At 42.5% G+C, this 23,993-nt stretch overlaps 1 protein-coding gene across 4 annotated transcripts in view; it reads right to left on the reverse strand.

Annotated features, from left to right (window-relative positions):
- Window positions 1-12,506, reverse strand: part of LOC136177452 (actin, cytoskeletal 3-like) — a 29,288-nt gene extending 16,782 nt beyond the window's left edge. For 3 of the 4 annotated variants that reach the window (XR_010665067.1, XR_010665068.1, XM_065950722.1), the window contains exon 1: window positions 11,898-12,506. Coding sequence is in view for 1 of the 4 variants with exons in the window: in XM_065950722.1 (XP_065806794.1) it covers window positions 11,898-11,984 (87 nt within the window). In the remaining 3 variants the exon portion in view is untranslated. The remainder of the gene's footprint in view (window positions 1-11,897) is intronic. The other variant, XR_010665066.1, reaches the window with a different exon arrangement.
- Window positions 12,507-23,993: the final 11,487 nt, after the last annotated feature.

Consider the following 23,993-nt stretch of genomic DNA (forward strand, 5'->3'; position numbering starts at 1 on the left):
ATTTTTAGTTTTAATAAAGATGCCTGCGTCAAGACACACAGAGACACGGCGGTAGCTTCACACATTTCGCCTCTTCCATACTCAGCACGTCTTCATCAGCTGTAAGTATTTATTCTGTAAATAAATCAAGTGTGGACATTAAGTCAGGTCATCTCTGACACGATCATTAGGTCTATATATCTTCATAATGAGTCACAGAGCAGACGGAGTTTCCCACGAGAAAATGTGGCCAGCAATCAAATGTTTTTCTTCGTTGATCAAACTTTTGATTAATAATATGATAGAGTGAGGCAGACTGCTGACTGACGTGAGCACTCTGACAATATGAAGAAGTCAGTGTGGGTCTCGTTAACATGTAAACATTGCAGATATACTCGTGCGTAATGATGAACAGTGGATGTTTTGGCACATAGGACAGGGTGAATGCAGCACTGACGTGGTGTCATTCTCTGATTTTTCTAAAGTTTGTGATCCTCCTGCTGCAGCAAACTATCCATATGTCCATTTTATCCTCCACTTCATTCACAAACTCCTCCATTCTGGGTCAGAAAGTTTTGTTTCTTTGTCTAAACTTCCGGGATCCAGCGCTGGAAACCTTTGATCCGCCCCCCTCGTTTGAATGCATTTTCATTCACGAGCTGCTTTGCATTGACCGTTTATGGTTGATTGTGGGCGTGTAGAGGGCGGAACATGGGACTAATCTACGTGCACACATTTCCAGGTGGATCGTGATTTATAAAGGGAACATTGCGTGCAGGTGTGCGTACGAACGGTTTCATAAATCTGAATCATTTTGTGCGCACTGTTTTATAAATGAGACCCCAGGCCTGGCTCTAGACAAAGTCGACGAAGCCTGTTTTCAACTGCACCAAAGGGTCTAATAGATTTTTCTTTAAAGGCCGGAGACTCAAAAGACCCTGAAAGAAGTGAAGACGAGGTGTCTGGTAAAGTGGACAATTGTGCTTTTTTGGGAAAAGGCTCCTTAAAATCTGCCTCCTTCTGTCTGAACACAAGTGGTGCTTTGTCCTCTGGAGGCTGCTGACCGTCTCTGCACACACTGCCTGCTATTCACCCTGCCAACACACACACTCAGATACACACAGACACATATCAAAAGGAGCCTCAAGTTTGCACCTTCTTCTGTCCTTGCTGTGTGCCTCTTTGCACTTTAAATGTCCTGCTTGTTCACGTAAAGTCATCACACACACACACACACACACACACACACACACACACACACACACACACACAGTGACTTCATGAAGCTCTGCAGGAGGTCGAGTGAAGGCACGCGACCAATGTGACACATGCCCACCACCCAGTGACTGCAGGCGGGTCTGAAAAGTCTCTATGAGCCCACATCAGCACAAAAGTGCTGTCAGCGCCTTCAGATTCACATCAAAAGGAGTCAGAGAGCGTCTAAGGAGAACAAAGCTAAAAGCACATTTCACCAATGTTGGAAAACAAGGTTGAGGTAAGATGAGACACGTGAACATGAATGCCCCTGTCCTTATCACTCCAGATCCAGGGTGTTAACCAGGATTTGTTATAATCCACTGAACTGTTGGGCTTGTGCATAACTCCAAGGACAGAACAAGCACAGTGTGAGCTCAAGAACACTTTAACCATCATTAAAGCAACCCTTTTTCCTCACTCTAGTTGTAGCTTGTATCCACAAGACTACTTTTGGAACCTGTCAGCGTTTGCCTGACTGTGACACATGGCTTTGGGAGTGATGGGCAACTTTCCAGCACAGCCAGCAGTCAGCGATAAAGGACCTCAAGCCCACACTTCCTTTTCTGTGGCTTCATTTGTTTATAGTTGTTTAAGAGAAAAAAACATTATGGAGATGATTATTAGTTGCACTTGCATGCAAATCTACTGTACACTAGACCAAAAGGGAAATCACTCTTCAATTGCCAAAACCATTTGCATTAGAAACGATCTGTAAATTCAAAAACATGCAAATGTCCAAAACAAATGAAGCAATGGAAACATGCTGAAAGAATGTGTTGTGATAAGGCGGAACAACTTCATGAACAGCAAACTGGCTGCAAATATAATGATGCCAAATAAAAAAAACATACCAGGGCTCATCATCACCGGCTCGCTGGCCAGAACACAGGATTAAAAGACTCTGGGCCAGCTAAGTATAAGTTCCGCTGACCTGCTTGGACAAGTTAAAATTCTGCCTTATCACAACAGGGACCCATAGTTCATAACTTCTCATTGTTTTCCTGTAATTTGTTTCATCAGTGATTCTTGTGAGACCGCTTAAAATTGTGGGTGGCAGATGGCATAGGGGTAAGGGGCGGTGAAGTACATCCCGTCACAGTTCCTACAGAAAGAGGTGACATTCTCTGAGCTGTGATCGACTCAGGATGATGTGAAGAACCCTGACATGATGGTGGTCTTGTTTTCTGATGTATCTGGGAGGGGGTCATATTTGCAGGTCATGTTTAACCAACACGAATAAACACAGATTTTCCCTAAATCAAACTCACACAAGTAAGAATTTGAGTTCAACAAGGCTTTAGGCTTCTCCACTAATGAGGCAAAAAATAGAAGACTGACTCTGACATGTCCCAGAAATCAAAACATCTTTGTTTCTTCTGGTTGCGGCTGTGATGTCGTAGGAATCTTAAAATAGAAATGCAGATGTAACACGTGAGGAGACATTCAGTCAGAGCGGAGTATTTTACAGGCAGTGTACTGTAGGTGTTTCATAAAAGGTGTTACAGTAACCTGATCTCATTTTTCAAATTGAGAAGTGAGTGAACAAATGTAAAGATGCTTTTTGTCCGGCTAATGATCTTCATTCTGCTGTCCTGAAGCCACCACCAAACTCACGGTTGATTTGTCATTAGTCCATGAGTCTGCAGAAGGAGCATGTAATGGGATTTTGTGATGGAAAGAAGAGAAAGAGACATTATGTTTGCTTATTAAAGAACTCCATTAACTGCAGCGAAAGAGAGCGAGAGTTCAAATCAGGAGAAACAACAAAGAGAATATGTGCGAAGGAAAAGGGGGAGGAGATTAACTATCATTTAAAAAATGTAACGACATAACTGAAAGAGACAGATTTATGAGTGCTGTCCAAACAGCAGCATGACACAGTGAGCTGTCTACTGCCAGATGAGCGACGCATCACAATAATACACACACACACACACACACACACACACACACACACACACACACACACACACACACACACACACACACACACACACACACACACACACACACACACACACACACACACACACACACACACACACACACACACACACACACACACACACACACACACACACACCAGAGCAACTGAATAACATCTGATTACTGAGTGATTACTGAACAGGCCAGAAAGCAAACACACAGATTATAATTTAGGCTTCAATGCAAATATGAAATCTTTTTCATAATATTGAGTCAAGCAACATATTTTTCATTGACTGCATAAGACATGGACCAGGGCCAATACAGAGGTGCCTGACCAGCAGGGGGCGACTCCACTCGTTCTGATTCGCAAAAAGAAGTTTAATTTGAAAAAAGTTCTCTTCTCAGTTGATTTATTCTCTGTGTTCATTTTCATGGTGTCAATCTCATCTCTATGAAGGACATTTAAAATTGACCTATTCTGCTGATCTCCATTTTCAAACTCACATTTAGTGTTACAATGCTGGATGTCCAAACTAAATGTGGACAAAGTTTCAGATCACGAGGTATACTTATGCTGGAGTAACCCCAGGATGACACCGCAGAGGGCGTTAAACGGCTTGTTTCGTAAATCACGCCATCGTTCCCCGAGATGAGACCAAGAATTTCACCAGACGGCTTCAAGCCTCTACGTAAACCGCTGAAACCTCTTACATAGACTCTCTTCTCCCAGCTCTGGAGAGCAGCCCTCCCCTGGCAGCCCTGCAGCGTTCTGCCCCCCGGAAGGCTTCCAGAGAACTAGCCAATCAGAAGAAAGTGGGCACGTGGGTAGGGGGGCCTTAAAGAGACAGCAGAGGCTGAAATGAGGGTTTTTACTGACTCCAGTATATCAAATAAATAAGGAGGTTTTTTTCTGCTGCTACTCAGCAGTGACTGATGCTTTCATGCAGCTTTAAAGATATTTGATAGAGCTCATAGAACCACCACTATTTTAACATTTTATTTAATTTAGGTGAACTTAAACCTTTTAAACTGCCTCACAAATGCAGCTTGATCCTGAAGTGAAAAAGCCCCCCCCCCCTCCCCTCTGTTGCACTGATGTGTGGGTTATTGACCGAGTTGTCTGAATAAAAGACGTGTTTGTTTGTTGCAGCTGGTGGGCACGGTGATGAATGAGATTTTACTGACATCTGATGAATTCTGTCAGCCAACATTTGTAGGTGGATCCAAAATGTGAAACATTTTATTACTGTGCTTTGCTCTTGATACCATGAGAAATAACCACAGAGCAGATCTCAGCTCTTTTTGACTCTGTCTCTCTCAGGTCAAATCTGAACTTTGGCAGGCTGCCTTCAGGCCGCTCTGCACCTTCAATGGAAAGAATTACTGAGGATTTAGAGTTTAAGAAATCTAATCCCGCTGCATGATTTTAAACTTTTCACCTTAAAACCTGCAGACATGTCTATGAGCTTCCTTCTTAAGCGTGGCTGTGTTCTTTGGATGTTTAGTAAATTATGTAATTGTAATTATACTGTTGGCTAATTTCTTATGTTAAAAAACAGATTTCTTCTTTCTATATCAAGCCTAATAGATACATGTGTAGATCATGTCAGTGAACCGTCTAGACTTTGAACAACAATCTCACAAGCTTACTATCTGGAGTCTGATTTTATACAAAGTTCTGTTCTGTACTAAACGGTTATACTAAGGGCGTTTTCACACCTGACCTGTTTGGTTCAGTTCAAAAGAGCTCGAGTCCGTTTGCCAAGTCTTTGTGATTTGTTTGTGCTGGTATGAAAGCTGTCAATCAAACCCTGGTGCAGACCAAACAACCGTACTGAGACCTCTTAAAAAGTGGGTCTTGATCTGCTTATTATCGGACTCTGATGCAGTTCATTTGTAGAACATGAATGGACCTGGGTCTGACCTAACATCAGGAAGCACTGTGCTTTTTTGGCTTAAACTGGAGCCGGTTGCACAGTGCATTATGGGTAGGATTGTTAGCCTTTCACTACCAAAACAGCAGCATCAATCGTGGATGAGGATTAATGTGCACCTTCTCCTGAACTGTCATGATAATAGGGCTGTGCGCAAGAAATCAATATGGCAATATATCGTCATGTGCTCCTTGAAAATACATGTATCGATGCAGATGTTACAGAATGGAAATGGAGTCTGGCAGGAGAAACTCCAGTTGAAGTATGAACAAAACATTTGGCTGTTTGCGTTCACATACAGCTCCTCTGGTTACTATCCTGAGTTTTTCAGGAGACTTCTGCAAGTGTGAAAACGGTATTTGTTTACTTCAGGGGTTTTTCCTGCACAAAATTCCGACCAATCAAAGAGCATTTCCTCAATTATTACAGACTTTGGTCCACGTGTAAATGTAAACGAAAAATGAAACAAATTAGTCCATGATTCAGACCAAAGCAAACGATCTATAGGTGTGAAAACGCCCTCAGTTTTCATACTATTGACTAAAAATCTGTACAGCCCACCTTATTCTTTTATAATTGATGCACTATGACCTTTCAAGCAGGATTCATTTATTGCTTCAGTAATGTATTACAGTACATGCTTACTTTGTTCATGAGAGAATACTTTGTACGTTTGTAACAAAGAAAATATAAGAAACATAAAGAAACATACCACTCTGGTTATTCTGCTTTGAACACGATGACTAAAAACTGAAAGAATACCTTTTTAAGAATACGCCATGAATGCTTAATCCGATTATTCCCATATGTAATGCCATGAACAGCGTGCTGCACCTTACATAATCTTAAGTGTCTGCTCTGCTGGGAAAGTGCTCAGTCATGTCCTGCAAGGTGGAGGCAGAGAGAGAGAGGGATGCTGGGTGGAGTGAGTGCAGAGGATGATGCCACGTATACCCACTGTGACCCCTTCACTACCGGTCCTCCAGAGACGAGCTAAACCAACCACCAGTTTCTGTGCTGCAGTGCAAATATAAAGCCAAGAGCAAAAAATAAATAGGCATCACATTTTTTATTTCCTGCAGAGTTATAATTGCTTTTCTCAACAAGGTCATTTGTTTTCGTGGCAACGAGAGGTTTGATGGAGAAACTGTGATAAGGAAGAGACTCTGCTCAGCTCTCACAGATTGAGATCTTTGTGATAACACTCCAGGTGATGAGTCACAGGGACTGAAAAACACACACACACACACACACACACACACACACACTGCCGGTCTCTAGGCTATCGCTCTACCTCCACCTACTCCCTCATTTTCATGAAGGACGAGAGGAGAGAAAAACAACGGTGATAGATGGTTTTCTACTACCTTTGTTTTGACCATCAACTGGCATTACTTTCCTTCTGTTAGGATTAACAGAATTATTTAAAATCAAAGATTTTTAGAGTGATAGATGGCAGAGCTAGTAAAGACTTGCTTCTTAAAACCTGTATCATATTTAAAGGGACATCGGGATGTCCACTGAGGTCTAAACACATTTGGAGGAAGCATTTTATTTCACATAAAACCTGTTTTCTCAAACTGAAACTGCATTGTCTACACCCTTGTTTGCTCGGGAGTAGTTGTTGATTTTTCTGATATTTGCTGCTGCAAACACAAACACAGAGTAATTTATGAAGAATCTAAATCCTGAAAACTTCACTTCATTTGAGACATGAAAGCAAAAAACTCGATCAGATCTCAAGTTATGACGCAGTGAAATCCAAGAACAAAACAGAAGTAACAACAGCATGAACCAGACGTTGCAAAGTCGGACAAACCTTCAATATTTTATTATATGGCTTTTGCAGTAAAAGGTTCCGCTCTCAGTTTATGTAAAATCTGTATAAGCACAGACTGGAAGGGGAAACCTTTCAAGCAGAGTCCTTTGAACGGCCGGCTTTCAAAGAACCAATTTTCTTCTCATGATTAGTGGCTTCACCCTGATAGACCTTCAAGGAGCTGACTCTGATGACTTCATCAATCAAATGTCGATTATTTAAGTCTTTCAGGTTGTTATCTTCGAGCAAACAGCCATGACGAGTAAACAGGTAGACTGTCCTGTTTTATATTCAGACTCGTGTACACCGTTTAGATGCTCAGGTTATTCTTGGACCAGAAGAAAAAGTGCAAAGACGGATTCAAACCTTCATAACCACAGGTTGATAACGATGCAGTTCTTCATGATGGTTGGAAAGAAAACACAGGTCAACAGATAAAAAGGTTCAACATGACAGAGATGGTCCTCATCTCTGTTACTCAGGCTTTTCCATCTTCACTGTGACGTCCAAAACACGACTTTAAGGAAACCTCTGAAACCCTCTACATACACCAGGGGCAGAGGTGTAAAGAGTAGTAATATATTCTACTCCAGTAAAAGCACTGTTACTTTAATGAAATTTTACTTAAGTACAAGTAAAAGTACTAGTTTAAAAATGTACTCAAGTAAAAGTAAAAAGTTTTTTACTTTGAGTAAAAGTTACTTAGTTACTTTTTTCTAACAACGCGTAGACGTGAAGAAGGACGAGAGGATATTAATCTCAAAGTTTTTTTAATTAAAGGCAAATCTTTACAAAGTTTATCTTTTCAGACAAACATTTTCTTTTCTACCCCATTGACAAAAACAAAATATAAATAATGACGAATAAATAATCAAGGATTATATGTTCAAGTGATCAGCTGTTTTATGAAAGGAAATGTTTAAACTATTTAAGAAAATACTAAAGGGGTCTTTGTCTCAATCATAAAGAGTATTTTAGTGTTTTTAGTTTTGTTATTCTTAGTCTCAAATGCAGCCTCAAAGGCTGATGTAGCTGCAACTAAACCTGAGATGAAATATAATCCATTTATTGTTTTTAAAATGAGCCTGTATGAGATTATATTAGATGTTTAAGTCACTGTTTGTTTACCTCTTAGCTACTGAAGCTTCCAACTGAATCTGTTTGGTTTGAAGTATTTATTTTAACACATCTGAGATGTGTTAAGTTGCACCAGCTTACAACACCCAACTTCCTCATACATCTGCTTCAAAATAAAAGCACATCACAGAGATGGTAATAACAGACTTTTATTGTGAAAAACTTTCCGGAACTAAATGTGTTTGTCGCTCAGAGCTGCAGCGGCGATTGTAGTCGCGAAGGCTGTAGTGAGAAGGAGTATCCTCAGCTTCTTCTTTGTCCAAGAGTAAGAACCACAGCCGACTTATTTGAATCATCTTGGACTTAAGACAATGAGACATCAGTTTATAAACACATTCAGCAGGTAGACCCACAGTAGTGGAGGTGCTTATCCGTGCTCAAGTGTGAGCAAAAGTGTGCCTAGGAAGAAAAAAAGTGTCAAAAGTCTAAAAATCTATATTTAAAACATGTTAGTTTTGTTTCATTTCTTTGTTCAGTTAAATGTTTCGTACAGTCTGAGGTACAAACTGCACCATTTCTTTTATAAAACAAATATAGGTTGAAAAATATCCAAAATTTGGGTCGTGGGTTGCTTATTAAGGATTTGGTGGTGGGTCCTGAGGCTAGACCCCTTACTGATAAATCTCGACCCAAAATTTCGGATATTTTTCAAACAATTAGATGTACTTAATTTTTTAAAAAGTGGAGGTTTGGACCACGATGGAACCAAACATGATAGACAAAGATACAGAAAACAACCAGCATGTTTAAAAAGCTCTCCATAAACTTTTGGACACAACTATTATTTCCTAGCACACGTTTGCGACACACTGAAAAAGGCTCCGCGACCCATTTTTGGTTCCGACCCACCAGTTGAGAACCACTGCTCTACACAACATTTACATTGTGTGCAAACCTCCACTCTGTCAGAGTCCGATAGTGACCTGCAGATATTCAGCTGTTATACTGTGAGGAAGCACAGAGGAACAAAGGGGAGAAAAGCAGAGTTCATCCAGGTGTCTTTGTGAAATAGTTGGTGCCTGAAGCGTTCTGATGGAGTGCGACTACTCACAGAACAAAGAATTTAATCTTCAGCACATGAATCGAAAGATTGGCCACATTTTCTATCCATGAGTTTACTGGGCTAATTGCAAAGGGCTGCAGCTACAGCGTTTCTCTTAGTCTCCATCACTGCACCGATCAATCCAATGAAATGTCAGGATAAACATCCAACTAGAGATGCACCGATACCGATGTTCGTTTCATGACTTCTTTAGGTGTCAGACTCCAACAATGCCACCTCGTCTTTGACCATGAAGACAAGTCAGAGGTTGTCCCACAGGTGACTTCCTCAACCCGATAAAAAACCTCTTCTCTTAATCCGTAGTGAGGTGTACTAGATGTCAGCATGAAATTGATTTGGTATAATAAATAAACATCGGCTACTGACATCGCTTCATGCCACATTATTTGCAAATGTCTGTCAACAAGGCCGATTTAGGCCGATACCAATGTTGAACCAATGCATCCAACACAAATTATTTACACTGAAAAAAAACAGCGACAGCGAGTTTATAAGGGAGCTTGACTGGTGCAAAAGTCAGAGTCTTAGCGCTGATATTTTTTTTCACTTTTGTACACCTATTTCTCCAACAATATCGATATGCAAATGTTTTCAATAGGCTACGCTCTAAGTTATATAACTTTATTAAACAGTATAAAACTCTGGTGTTTGCTACAACAAGTGCTGCAGACAGAGAGGATTATAATCTATAGACGTTTTCAGATTGTGATTCTGAAACAGCAGCGTAATGAAGCTCCACCATCACTATGTCTTCAATCATTCATTTATTCTGTCATGGCGTACTTTTGGTGTCCCAGTCTGTGAATTCACATTGCATTACATCGTTGTGGAAGACACAGCGGGAGTTCCACATTCACACACATTCAGACACAGCACTGCTGGCTCCGTGTATCCAGACTCACCTACTGGTACTATACCTCCCATGACGGCACAGATATGGAATCACTTCAATTCCCCCAATTATGCCTCTGAGACGTCACAGGGGTGTAAACAATGCACCTCGAACAAAGTCTGAAAAGAGCTTAGGAGACATGAGCACCGTCTGCAAGACATTCTGCATGGTGACACCATTTCTAAATCACTCTGCCTCTGTTCTGTTCTGATAGTTTTGCATATCTTAAAAAACATAATGCCGACACAGATCAATCCGTTACAGGCCCATATCCGTTTCATATCTCGATATCTCAGTTGTCAGATATATCGGTCGGACTGCAAATCCAATCACTTTGATTTTGCCCAGGAATACAGTTTCAAATCTGTCAAGTTAATTAAAATTGCACATTTACAGAGCGTGTAAGGTGACCTTGTAGTGGGTTACTTGGGGTGATAGTACATCCTGCCTGACCTGATAAAAGGCTCCTCATAAAAACTGCGCTTAAAGTGGCCGGCCGTAATTCTTTATTCCCTAAGCAAAGGGTTGTTAACACATAACAGGAGAGACAGGACACTCATTAACATGCGACTGACTTTCTGGGTATTAAAATCCTCCGAATTGAAAATGCAGCTGCAGATCATTTCTCTCTTTCTCTCCTGCTCCCTGTAAGTGGGTCTGAGAACAAGCAGTCTAACCTGGCATTGACTTTGCATTCCTGTCACTCCAGCCATGAGTACACATTAGGACCTCAGAGCTGCCAGACTGGTGACACTGATACCGCCCTACACCTGTTGTGAAGGCCTCCGTGTGTGAAGCAGGCTGTAAACACAATCACCTTTGCAGAGACAACATGCTGCCCACTGTCTAAATATGAGTGTCAGAGCGTTCAAGACTATCTGACAGACGCACATGTTGGCTGTGCCGAGTATGACTCATTCACAAGCACAATAACCTGCAGCTTGGCAGGCTGCAGAAAGGGAAATGGATCTCATTTTTAGCTCAACGTGTGCAGAACTATGATTCAAATATGCAAAAATAAGGACTTTACAAGCACTGAAGGGAAAACATGCTGTAACTACAAGGCAGGGGTTATTTAACAGTACACAGGCGAAATCATCTTCATACACAGACCATCTCTGGCTGTGGATGAAAAGCAGTGACAGGATTACCAAGGACAACTTCATGACTTTCCAGCTGAGATTTGGTCAGCCATGCAAGTGTCAAATTCAGGGAAACGCCTTCCCAGCTACAGAAGCCTACAGCATGTAGTCCCTTTATGGGACAAACTATCCTCCAGCTCTTAAACATCAAATACGACGTAGAAACACGAGTGACAGCAGCGAGAGTAGGTCAAACCAAACTCCATTCAAACTTCTCATAGATTCACCTTTCCTCAGTCAGTAGCGAACGTACGTAATCGCCATTCCTGACTTATAGGCTAGCATGTGTCTTTAGGGGTTATGTACAATTCGGCGTGTACTGTATTAACAGATTTTCTCTCATTTTAATAAAATCTTAACTTTTATGGTCCGTCATATGGCTCGATAAACACTGTCACTGTTTACTTTGTGGCGCGCGGCTACTCGAAAAGACGATACCCAATTTGTATTTTATTTAAAATTGAGAGTTCAAAAAACTATTAAATTACTACCGAATTAAAGGGCAGGTTTCGCTGAATCTATCTATGTGTGATATCATGACGTTGCACGCATGTTACTTCGCGGAAGCCCGAGTAAGTCTTAAATTAGTACATTTTCAAATGAGGTTCGGTGATGTTTTTTTTCGACATGCGTGAAAGGGACGTTATCGGGCATGCAATCGGGGCACAGACGTGTGTGTGTGTGTGTGTGTGTGTGTGTGTGTGTGTGTGTGTGTGTGTGTGTGTGTGTGTGTGTGTGTGTTTACCTGTCGGGTTGTAGCGGGCCCCTCATTCTGCATGGGTGAAGGTGTCCCTCCTTCTAGCGACACTGGGGAGACCGGAGAAGTATCCATGTTCTCCCCCCGCCGTCAATCACTCATTAACAGCCTGCTCTTCGTGTCACTTTCCGCGGTGTCCTCCAGCATTCAGCCCCGCTGCCGCTGCGAGAGAGGACCGGTTACAGCAACGCTTTGCTGTCCGAGCACAGTGACTCTCTGTCCGGCTACACAGTGGAGCCACTGTCCTTCCTCCTCCTCCGGACGGTGCTCGTATGCTCGCAGTCCGGTAGTCCAGTCTGGGCAGATGACGTTTTCCCCGGGTCTCTCACTCACTTTTCCACACACACACACACACACACACACACACACACACACACACACACACACACACACACACACACACACACACACACACTCTCTCTCTCTCCTTCTGTGTCACACTGTCCTCTCTGGCTTTGACTTCGTCCCTCTTCACTGAGCTCTGGAGCTGCAGAAGAAGAGTCTCATATTCCCTGACATCTCTCTCCTCTCTCCTTCTTCAGTGTGTGTTTTTCTGTGTCTTCATGAATCTGGGTTGCTGCTCTTCTTCCTCCATCACACTCTCTCATACAGCATGCCTCTTTTCTTCCAGCTCAGTGCGACATTTCACTGGCATGACAGAACATAATCCCATGTTGTCACCACAATATGTTCACTGTAGACCCAGCTGTCCACCAATGTGGTTAGATGTTAAGATGACCTCAGGCCGGGACATGTCTAATGCCAGTATTAACTGAACATGCAGTGAAAGTCAACTTTGATATACTGTTGGTCTCATGTTGTGATGACTTGTGATAACCTCTCCATGCAGACTGTTTTTACCTGCATACACCTTAAAGCTTAGACTAGAAACATACACCAAACAGAAACCAAAACACTCCTCAGATTAAAATCCAGACCCCCCTTGAATGGAGATTAACTGCACCAAAATGTTGGGTTTTTAAGGGATACCTGATTTTTTAAAGGGGCAGTTACCTCATTGGTGGTTCACTGCACGTTATTATGTGTTTGTAGTCATCAGGGGGAGTAAATACTTTTGGAATATGTTGCACTTGTTGTCCTCATCATGTCAGGTCTCACAGATTTGTTGCAGAGAAAATGTGTGAAAATGTGCACGTCCACAGTCAAACTCCCCGCAGCATCCTCGGCCCCCTGCTTCTGTTTGAACGCCCACTTATAAAATTATGACAACATGACGGTTTACACTTCTGCACGCTGACGCATGCTTGTCTGATGGTCCCAGCTGGTCCCAGCTGGTTCTAGATGATTGGTTAAACTGGTTAAGGGAGGTGACACTGACTGCCCCTCTGAGTGACCCCAGAACAGACGAGAAGGAGAGGGGGCTTTCCTGTACCCCCCAAAGTAAAGACAGGAGACGTGTTTGTGTTTAAAAAGAAAAGACCCTGAATCATGTCGTCTCTCTGTAAATGAGATCTGAAGGATAAGAAGAAGATAATTGGAAGGTGTTTGTTGAAGGTCAATTAAGCAATCAGTCAGCTTCAAATTAAGTTATCAAAACCAATTAAAGCAACATTATGTTCCCATTTTGCCTCAAAATAACCGCTTCAACATCACACTACTTACGAATGAAGAACAAGAAAAATACATATTTCATTCTCGCCTTTTATCTAGAATTTTACTTTGGTTATGTGTCTACAATTCACTGTGAGAAATACGTTCAGCTTTCAGGCAGAAAGTCCTTTTGGAAAACGGGACAATTTATCGGTCTTGGCCAAGTATGTATGACCTTGGCAGAGGTGAAGACAACAAAAACGATGGACAGAGTGACTGAACAAGAACCTTAAGAGGATGAAATCTTGGATTGATTTTTCCTCGTCAGCATCAGAGAGTAAATTGCACTTTGAAACGATAGATAATGGTAGAACATCTAGTCAGTAATTGTCTTAATGTGCATGTGCATGAAAATGTCCCAACATTTTTGGATTGGTCAGCATGTTAAGATTAAGATTAACTTTATTGATCACACAAGGGGAAATTCTGTTTTTCTACACTCTGTAAGTCATGCAAATGTATGAACACAAACAGCTGGATTTTTCATCCTCACTTTTTAAGGAATTTTCCTGCACGCACTCTAGTTTAGTTTCCAAGTGAAGTCAGGTTGAGTCAATATGAGGCAGGAAATATTCAGACAAAATTCACTGTATGAATACGTCCAATAGCACGTAGTAACTCTGCTCCGTCTATTACCTCACTGTTGTAAAACATTACGCTGTAAGTTCCACAGCGTCCTTTTTAACGTCGCTTCTTCCCTCTCAAGTCCCCCCCCACCCCCCACCCCCCACCCTCCTGTCCAACGGGGAGAATCTTCCACTGTGAGTCGACATGTGTGAAAGAGCAACTCAAGAAGATTTCAGGGCCAAATTGTCCTTAAGTATGAATATCTATTGTTTAAGTTTCAGGGAATTTGTAAGGGAATAATTCAATTAGGACCATTTTCTCTTATAGTCCATTCACACTCACACAAAACTCCTTAAAAACTGAAGTTTTCGGTGTGAGCTCCATGTGTGAACGCAAACAGCCACATTTTTCATTCAGACTTTATCCGGAGTTTCTCAGAGTATTTTTTCCGCACAAAGTTAGAGTGAGCTGTTGTGAGGAAGCAGCAGGATATAATCAGTGGTGGTGACTCTCCCGCTGTGAGGTGCATGTGTGAACAACCAGATCAGCCACTATAAAAATGGCTATAGACTTCAATATAATCACAGATGGAGTTGCCACCTGCTGGACATTTTATAAATTGCAGGTTGAAGGCATGTCAGAATTAGCTTAAATATTGAAATGTAGAAAATAGATCATGATCCTGTTGACCTTTAATGGCACCAAAAATCAGAAAAAGGTCAGAAAAATCCAGCAGACAAGACGTCCTTTTGTTCCTGAGCTTTAACACACACACACACACACACACACACACACACACACACACACACACACACCCAGCGGTCGGCAGGTGGGTTTTTTGATTCAATCAGGGATTCAGGAAGCAAAGCGAGCCAGTGTTGGTAATTGAAAGACAGATGGATGATGTAATATTTCTGAGTGGAGTAGGATCTGGGGTTTAAAGGTCTCAAACCTTGTTAATGAGAGACTGATGGATCAGTTCAGACCGACCAGAATCTAAAGGTTAAGTCCAGTCGAGGATGTTTGTGTGTGGTTATTTGTGTGAGCGTGCACGGAGGTTATTTTAGCGTTGGGCAGGAATGACTCAGTTCACCTGTCAGAGACAATCACAGCTGGGTGAAAACCTTCAGCATTAGGACGGCAGTAGCCTCCGAGGTAGAAACAGCAACAACTCACTGCTCTGTTTGTGTGTTTTACTGCTCGGAGAATACAGAGTTTGAGATTCATACACTGTAAAAAATCATGCAGAGAGTCTGTTGAATCATCTCAGCCTTTTTTGTTTTCACTTTCAAGTGAACTGATTTCAATTTAATGTATTTATTTTTAGTAGTTGTTTTGTAAATGATTGTCAACATATATAAATAAGGAGATTTTCTTTTATTCACCATTGTTTTAAGATTCTCATCTTTTAGGCCCCTTGTCCACCTAGCATCTTTTTTCAGTTGTTTTCAATGGGTAGAGGGCGTTCGCAGCAGAAAGCGACCAGCTCCTAGTTATGCTGCTGTAGGTTTAACATAAAATTAGTCTCCAGTTTAGAAAACAACAAACATTATTTTGTTCATGTTTGCCTAAGGCCTTGTCTAAGAGATAAATCCAGCCGGCACATTTTAAAATCAAAGCTCAAGCCTACCCTACCACTCAAACTTTTAAGCCCAGTGCTGGATGATTATTGTTGCTTGGATTCTATTTCTATTCATAAATAAAACCAAACTGAGACTCCAGCAGCGCCCGGGGTGAGAGCGGTGTGAATCAGTGACATGTTTATCTCACACATCACGTTCCCTGGGGCACACCACCGCTGAGCCGTCACCTGTAACCTCTGAGAATATCAGGTACGGTGTCTGCCTGTGACCAAAAAAAGAACTAAACCGTGTTTATGTAACTGTCAGACCGTCTTGTGCCTGCTGAAGTCTTTCACATCTTTTCATGCAGAAACGTCCTTTATGAGGCTTCTCTGTGTTTGTCTGCAGGCAGAGTGAATAACTGCTGATGTGACGTCAAACATCCATTTTACTGTGTGTATGTGTGTGTGTGTGTTTTTGTCTGTGTGTGTGTGTGTGTCTTTCTTGTTTGTCTTAAATGAGTTACAAACTTAACCCTCCATCAACAAAAAAGACGAGGAAACATTTTGTCTTGAATAATTAAATTATTTAAAGTAATACATTAATAAGGTGCTGCTTGATGAAAGACGCCTTTAAAAGGAAGAACGTGTGACTTTTTAATCCAGTAGATGTCGCCCTTGAGCACCAGCATGAAACCAAAACAAACTGCTGTTTGGCCACACCTCCTCCATCCTGAAGCCTCCACTCTCCTGCAGAGACACACCTCCAACCCCTCTCCACTCACATTCACAAAAAGGAGTTATGAATAAGAACGCACCGTAATTAAGCACCATTAATAGTAAGAAGTGGATAAAATTGTCCTTTGCTCGAGCTGCAATCACCTGTGTCCTGATTTATTTTGTTAGCATGCTAATGTTAGCGCTCTTTAGTTAGCTCGTAGCTTCCCTTTTCCCATACATTGACACGGAATGATCGTGATAAAAAAATGATTACGTGACATCAAAATAAGCAGTGATTATGTTCTTCTTCTTTTCTCTAGTCCTTGACTTAAGGCCCTGACACACCAAGTAGACAGCAAAGAACTTGTGGCGACGAAGGCCGCCTGTGGCGTCGCCTCACGTCTTGGCCCAAAAGTTACAGGCAACTACAGGCAAAAAAGACTACAGGCAACGGCCAACCACTACGTACGTTCTGCGGAAATAACTGTCCATGCCAGCAGGCGGCAGTAGTCTGTAATCGTCATTCCAAAAAGGGGAAACCGGAAGAGGACGTGGATAAATTAACTGTTGTTGTGATACGAGAAGACAATTTTCTCACCGCTGTCGCTCAACACTCTACAACACTAATAAAGGAACTTCTAATGGAGAATCATGTCTGATAGAAAGTTGAAAATGGCGCTGTCAGCCCATGGTCTTTTATTAGTGGAACAAGAATAGAAGAGGCTCTTCCGTATTTATTCTCGTGCACTGGCTCACCTGTTTTGCTTAGCTGAACAGCCAATCAGAGAGATTCCTACCCCCAACCTCGCTGGCGACGGATTACGCCAATTCAAATTGTGGAATTGGCCAAAGAAAGGCCAACTGGGGCAGACGGGTAGCGACGTAGCTGGATACACCTCAAAAAGTAGGGGGGCAACCGCTCACAGACGGACCAACGCTGATGGTCTCCTTGGTGTGTCAGGGCCATAAAACAGCTTTTATACACAAGGGGAGGAGCCGGCCGGCCCGTCCATTGAAACACGGCTCTGACAACAACACAGCCAGCGAGACTCGAGCTTCTCCCTCATTGTAGACAGTCATGACTCAGAAACACATTTACACAGGAGAGACTGGATTTATCATACATTTGCGTAACATGTTGCACATTCTTCCTTTAAATAAATTGTATTATTATTATCAGTCAATTTAATTTTCTGTTTAGTCTAAAGTATAATGATTAAGATTTAGTTTTAATAGAATCCAAAAGGTGAAGAGGTTTCTCTATAACATCAGGGGAGGAGAAACACTATTTCAACAACATCATTAAAGTCAGAGAGTCGAGACACGTTCACAAAGAATAAATCAGGCTGCAGGTGTTTATCACGCTGTGACATGTCTCAGGTGATCGGGTCTTATCGGACTTAATGGTCACCATCTTTGTGTCTGGTCTCCATGCTATGACTAAACATCTTTGCCCAGAATCCATTCATGATCCTTTGACCACACCTACAACCTCCAGACGGCCAATCACAGCCTGTTGTCTGAAACAAGCCTCCTCTGACGTCATGAACAGTGTGTGTGTGTGTGTGTGTGTGTGTGTGTGTGTGTGTGTTCATTGTCGGTGCAGACTGTGCGGCTCGATGGAAAAATGTCTCAGTCAAAGGAACAGACGGCGCGTCAATCACTCTGTGACCTTCCTGCCTGCTCTGACATTGACACAGAGGACAATGAGTTTGCAGTACAGACATACACAGACGCCATGCAGGAATATAACATAAATGAAGGTGCAGATTATTTTTTTACGTGCAGTCAGAGGGACTATAAGATGGTTTGAAACACATCAGAGACAGGTCACAGACAATCACACGTTGAACCAAACTCCTCCAACAGAGGATCTTAGCAGAACATCTGACTGCTTTGTTCGATTAGTTGTTTAATACGTCGAGACAACTCGCTACAATAACTACAAAACAGGGAATTCTGAAGCCAGAAAAGGTTTGCATGTATGCAGTGCACATATGACCACGCACATTGATCTAAAATGGTTGTCCTGCAGGGGGCGCTGTACACCAGGGCTCCATTTGTGCAGTAATATTGAAGGGAAAAATGGAAAGATAATGGAATAGATCGGCCAAAAATATTTGATCATAATGTATACAGACTGTATACAGAATGTATATGACTTACTCTGACTCTGGGGAAAGATGTCAGGAGAGAAGAAATCACTGCATCACTCTTATGCTGTTATTTAACAGAGATTGAAGCGATACCCGACACGTGCTCTCCCCCCTCTGGGTCACCTCTCTGCAGCACCATCTGGTCAAAGGTCAAACCTCCGCAGCTCCTTAGAATCAGCTGTTATCTCTGCAGCAGCAGCTCCACCTACTGGCTGTTTTAGTTAACTGCATCCAGACATCCAACATCAAGATGACACCTTCACTCTAATTGAGTTTAATAAACTTAATATAAATCATCTCAGACTATTTAAGTTCTAACAGATATTTATTTGAACTTTCTTTAAAGAATAAAGTTTTAGAGAGTTTGATTATTTGTCTTTGATGATTTTAAAGGTGAGTTCAGATCCAACACAATGTGTGTAACGTGATAATAAACCAAATAAACGTTGAAGCTTTTATAATAAACTGAATGCTTCAACACAAAATTACTCAAAGTCTAAGAAAACTCCAAATTCATAATCTTTCTTTGCAGGTCTGCAGGTTTTATTGAATGTAACACCAAACCAGATGTTTTCAGAAGGTTGGTTGAAATAGAAGCTGGATGCAGATTGGTTGATATCGTCTCTCTGAAGGGTCCCAGGTTTGGTCACAAATGAATCGGCAGTCCTTCCCTATGAAACAGAAAAAATACTTTGATTATGTTATAAGAAAAAGTTGATGGTCTATAATGAGACATATCTGCATCACATGTTAACGTTGCTCTTTGTGTTACTTTTATAAACTGGGACTTACCTTAACGATGAAAACACAGCTCAGTTTCTCTCTGCAGCTCGTCTTGTGGTCGTCGCTCTAAAAATGATCCGCTCTGCAGTTGGCGTTTGTTTCGTCGTCGTTGCGGTAACCCTGGATGTCCTGCAGCAACGATGCGACAAGCTCCGGAGTCAAACCAGGGACCAGTGCATCGAGGACTGTGGTCTCTGTATTTGAGGCGTCAGCTCTACAGACTGAGCTGAACCAGAGCTCCATACTTACCTTTCCTGTCCACACTGCATGACTTAGAGGAGCTCGTCCAGTATATCCTCTGTTGATTTGTTAGTTTTTGCAGCTTTTTGGTCTGTCTTCTGTCTTCTGTCCACATGTCTACGCTGAAGGTTCCTGTCCTGTTGAATGCACGAGGCGTCGACAGCCCTGCCAGACGCAAGAACTACCTGAGGCATCGCCGCCCCAGCCAGATGCAAAGAGCGGTCCTCAGGATCCAAGAAAAGTCGATCCAGCCCTCGTGCTAAAGAAAAGAAAAGTGGTAGTCCAATAAAGAGCCGGTGCAAGACGCTACCTGGGATGTTGACAGCTCTGCGAGACGCAAAGACTTCCCCTGGGTTTGTCTGCCCAGCCAGACGCAAAGGCAAGACATAATAAAAAAGGGTCCGTTGTCCCTGCCCTCAAGAGAGAAAGAAATGCTCCTGGTGCAAGATGCTACTCAGGGTTTTAAAGCCCAGCCAGATGCAAAGGCTTCTTTGGGAATCTTCTGTTCCTGTCAGACTTGGAGAATTGTTGTTGCTGCACCAATCCTGCCAAAGTGGTTTGATGGACGACTTCAGAAGAAATCTGAGTCGCTGTCATCATCCGACTTCAGCATTTTGGCAGCAGGCTCCTCCTCCTCTTCTTCCTCCTCATCGCTCTCCTCCCACGCTCTGCGCTTCCTCTTAAAAGTGCACGGTCCAGACATCGATGGAACAGCCTCTTCCTCTTCGAGTCCAGACAGCGATGGAGCTTCCGGGTAGCCAGGCACGGTGCAGTCACAAGGACCATCGCTGGAATCTTCAGGTCAGATGTTCTCGATAGGAATGACTGGAATCACAATGCCGTCCTCCAACTCCTCGTCTTCCTCATCCATGGACTGTGAAAAGTCGCTGCAAGACTCCGCCTCCTCATGATCTTCATCATCCTCATCCATGGACTGTGAAAAGTCGCTGCCAGACTCCAACTCCTCATCATCTTCATCCATGGACTGTGAAAAGTCGCTGCCAGACTCCAACTCCTCATCATCTTCATCCATGGACTGTGAATGGTCACTGTAGGGCTCAGACTCCTTGTCTTCATCACAGCGCCGATAAAGATGCATTTCAAGGAACTCGATTAGATTACGAAGCTCAATGAGAGCTTCAGGGTCAACACGAGTGAAAAGAGGGTCAGGCAAAGTGGGGTCAGGCAAAGCCGGGTCAGGCAAAGCATAGTCAGGGCCAGGCAAAGTGGGGTCAGGCAAAGCCGGGTCAGGGTCAGGCAGAGCGGGGTGAGGGTTAGCATGAGCAAAAAGAGGGCCACCACTATCAAAAGGAGGAGTGGGCTGAGGCACATCAGGGTCAGGGTGAGGCAGAGCGGGGTGAGGGTCAGCACGAGCAAAAGGAGGAACAGGTTGAAGGTAAGGGTCAGCAGCAGCAATAGGCGGATCAGGGTTAGGCAGAGCAGGGTCAGGGTCAAGGTGAGGGAAAACAAGGTCAAGGTGAGGAAGAGCAGGATCAGCATGAGCAGAGCTAAGATCAGCCCGAGGGAAGGAGGGAGAGAAAGCTGGACGATGAGCACAAGGATGAGCAGGAGGATAGAGGTGAGGATGAGCAGGAGGATAGAGGTGAGGGTGAGCAGGAGGATAGAGGTGAGGATGAGCAGGAGGATAGAGGTGAGGATGAGCAGGAGGATAGAGGTGAGGATGAGCAGGAGGATAAGCAAAGGGATAAGCAGGAGCAGCAAGATCGGGAAGAGCGACAGGAGGAGCAGCAAGAACAGCAGCTGCAGGAGGAGCTACTGAAGGAGTATCTTCAGGAGTAGGAGTAGAAGGAGGAGCTCCAGCAGAAGCAGCAGGCTGATCGGCACCACCTAAGGAAGGACAAATATCAAAAAGTTAAAATTTGTATTTCCATTAAACAGACAGAAACATGATGCTTACAGATCTAATTGATCAATTTTACTCTTATTCCCATAACTACACTCAATTAACCAGATGGATTACAAAAAAGAGTGGGCTATGAGTCCATCAAATAAAAAACAGAGACATAAGAAACATCTAGTACGTCAATCAGATAAATAAAACAATGACAATGTATTTTCACCTTCATCAAATATAATCAGAACATCCTCTCACATTACATCATGTTTGACCCCACACTTCTCTCTGATGGGACACTGTGGAGTTTCTAACAGGAGCCCACTTACCTTTAGTTTGCAATAAACTATAAGCTGTGGCAAAAAGTTCCCAGATGTGCCACAGAGCTCCGGGCGTCATTATGCATGCCCAAACGAGAGTGCCTTTATAAACTCTGGCACGAGAAAGAACCACTAAATACACAGGTGTGAACTTCCTGTCAGGATAAACGTGTTCTCTTATATTTAGTTACTGTCACATGAATTACAGACAACGCGCGTGGAGGAGAGAGGAGCAGACACACGGAGCGTTTCAGACTATCTGCATCATCTCTTCTCTTAACATCAGAACACAACATGACCGAGGAGAAAATATTCCTCAATCATCTCTGAATATATTTTTAAATGACTTATTAATACATCTGTGACGAAACTTCAACAACCAGGCTTTTTAAATTTGCTCCATGGCGAACAAGAAAAATACGTTTTTGGCATTATTTGAAAAATGGCCTGGTCGCCATCTTTTTCTCCTCAAATTGAGACGATTAATTGAGTCAAATTGACCCTCAAACCAAAATAAAGTTGTTTTCAAATCAGTTCGCACCTGCTTACAAATTCTACTTTTCCACCCGCAACAGCCAGACACATTTTAATCATGAAATCATCGTTTTAAGATCAAGAAAATGTCAGGTAACTCCAACAATTATTGTTTTCTTAACAACCCAATGAAAACTCTTTTAACTTTCGATTTACGTACATTCATCCATTGAACATACTTTGTTTCATAAACCTCATTTAAATGTTTAAAGAAAGATAAACGAATACATTTAGCATGAAAATAAAAAGATGTCTTACCAGCAAAGCTGCTGAGCCATCAACTGACCCCAGTCAGCAGGCGGTCCATCACAGGGGCTCCGGTAGCAGACGGGTTTCCCTGCAGGTATCTCTCCATCGAGGTTTCTCCTTCAGGTGTTTGATGAGTTCAGGTGTTCAGGTGTTTGACGAGTTCAGGTGTCCAGGTGTTTGATGAGTTCAGGTGACCAGGTGTTTGATGAGTTCAGGTGACCAGGTGTTTGATGAGTTCAGGTGTCCAGGTGTTTGATGAGTTCAGGTGACCAGGTGTTTGATGAGTTCAGGTGTCCAGGTGTTTGATGAGTTCAGGTGTCCAAGTGTTTGACGAGTTCAGGTGTCCAGGTGTTTGATGAGTTCAGGTATTCACTTAGAGAGGTTTCTCAATCAGGCCGACAGGTTTCAGGTTCGAGTGCAAATGAGATATTTAAAAAGTTGTTGCGCTCTCACGTGACCTCGGGTCAAATGTCACCTCTGTTGCTATGGCATTCAGTGATGCGCGTGCGTGCGCGGTTGAGAAGCTCAAGTACAGTAAATAAGAGTGAGTTATTGGACTTTTTGTGAAGGAAAACTAACATTATTTGATTTTTAATATCTACTTATGATCAGTGGTGTAATGGTGCCTGAAGAATGGGGAATACTCTTCATTTTTCCAAAATCCTTTTCTGTATTGGCTCACATTATATGTTATAAGCAATCTAAAATATGTTTTTTAGCTTTATAAAGTAACATAGAATCACAAAGAAAGAGGCAGCAAGCAGGAACCCAAACAAAATAGAGGAAGACTTTATCAGGATTGTAGGAAAAGGCTCACAACTGACAAAAATACCTGTAACATCAGAGTAAAATGGGGACATGAGTGAATATCATAATTGAAGCTAATGTGTGGAGAGACATGTAGAGAAAGGAGCATGTAGTTATATGCACATCAGGTAGGTGCAGGGCAAAGCAAAACAGCAGCCTGAGGAAGAAGATCTGCCCGCACACTTGCTCAAATGCCACAAAATTTAAATTTAAATTCCATCATAACCCCAACGCTTCCACCGGAGGTCTTCACTAATAATAATAATTATTATTATCATCTTGTCAAAACAAAACTGAACAGTGAAGGTGAAGTGTAAAATCATGCAGCTCCTCAAGTGTCCACTAGAGGCTGGCTGCAGAAGCACAGGAAGTCACACACACTACATTCAAAAAAGCAGAAATTAACATGTTTACAGCCTGGTTCATAAAACCAAATAGGTCTCATTAGCTCATGTCTCGATCGACACACACTGTACGGGGGGGGTGAATGTTTTGATGACTCGTCTGCTTTGATTTGAAGATGGATAAGAGTTATTCACAATAAGGCGTGTAGCTGACCTGATTGACAGGCGTAGATGATTGTCATGAGGCTTAAAACCTGCCTCAGCTCCAGCTCTCTGCCTGTCGTTAGGTTGACTGAAAGGTAGGCTGAGACAGAGGTTGCATCCGAATTGTCAAGTA

The sequence above is a fragment of the Labrus bergylta genome, chromosome 22 (assembly GCF_963930695.1).
Source record: "Labrus bergylta chromosome 22, fLabBer1.1, whole genome shotgun sequence".
NCBI classification, from domain to species: domain Eukaryota; kingdom Metazoa; phylum Chordata; class Actinopteri; order Labriformes; family Labridae; genus Labrus; species Labrus bergylta.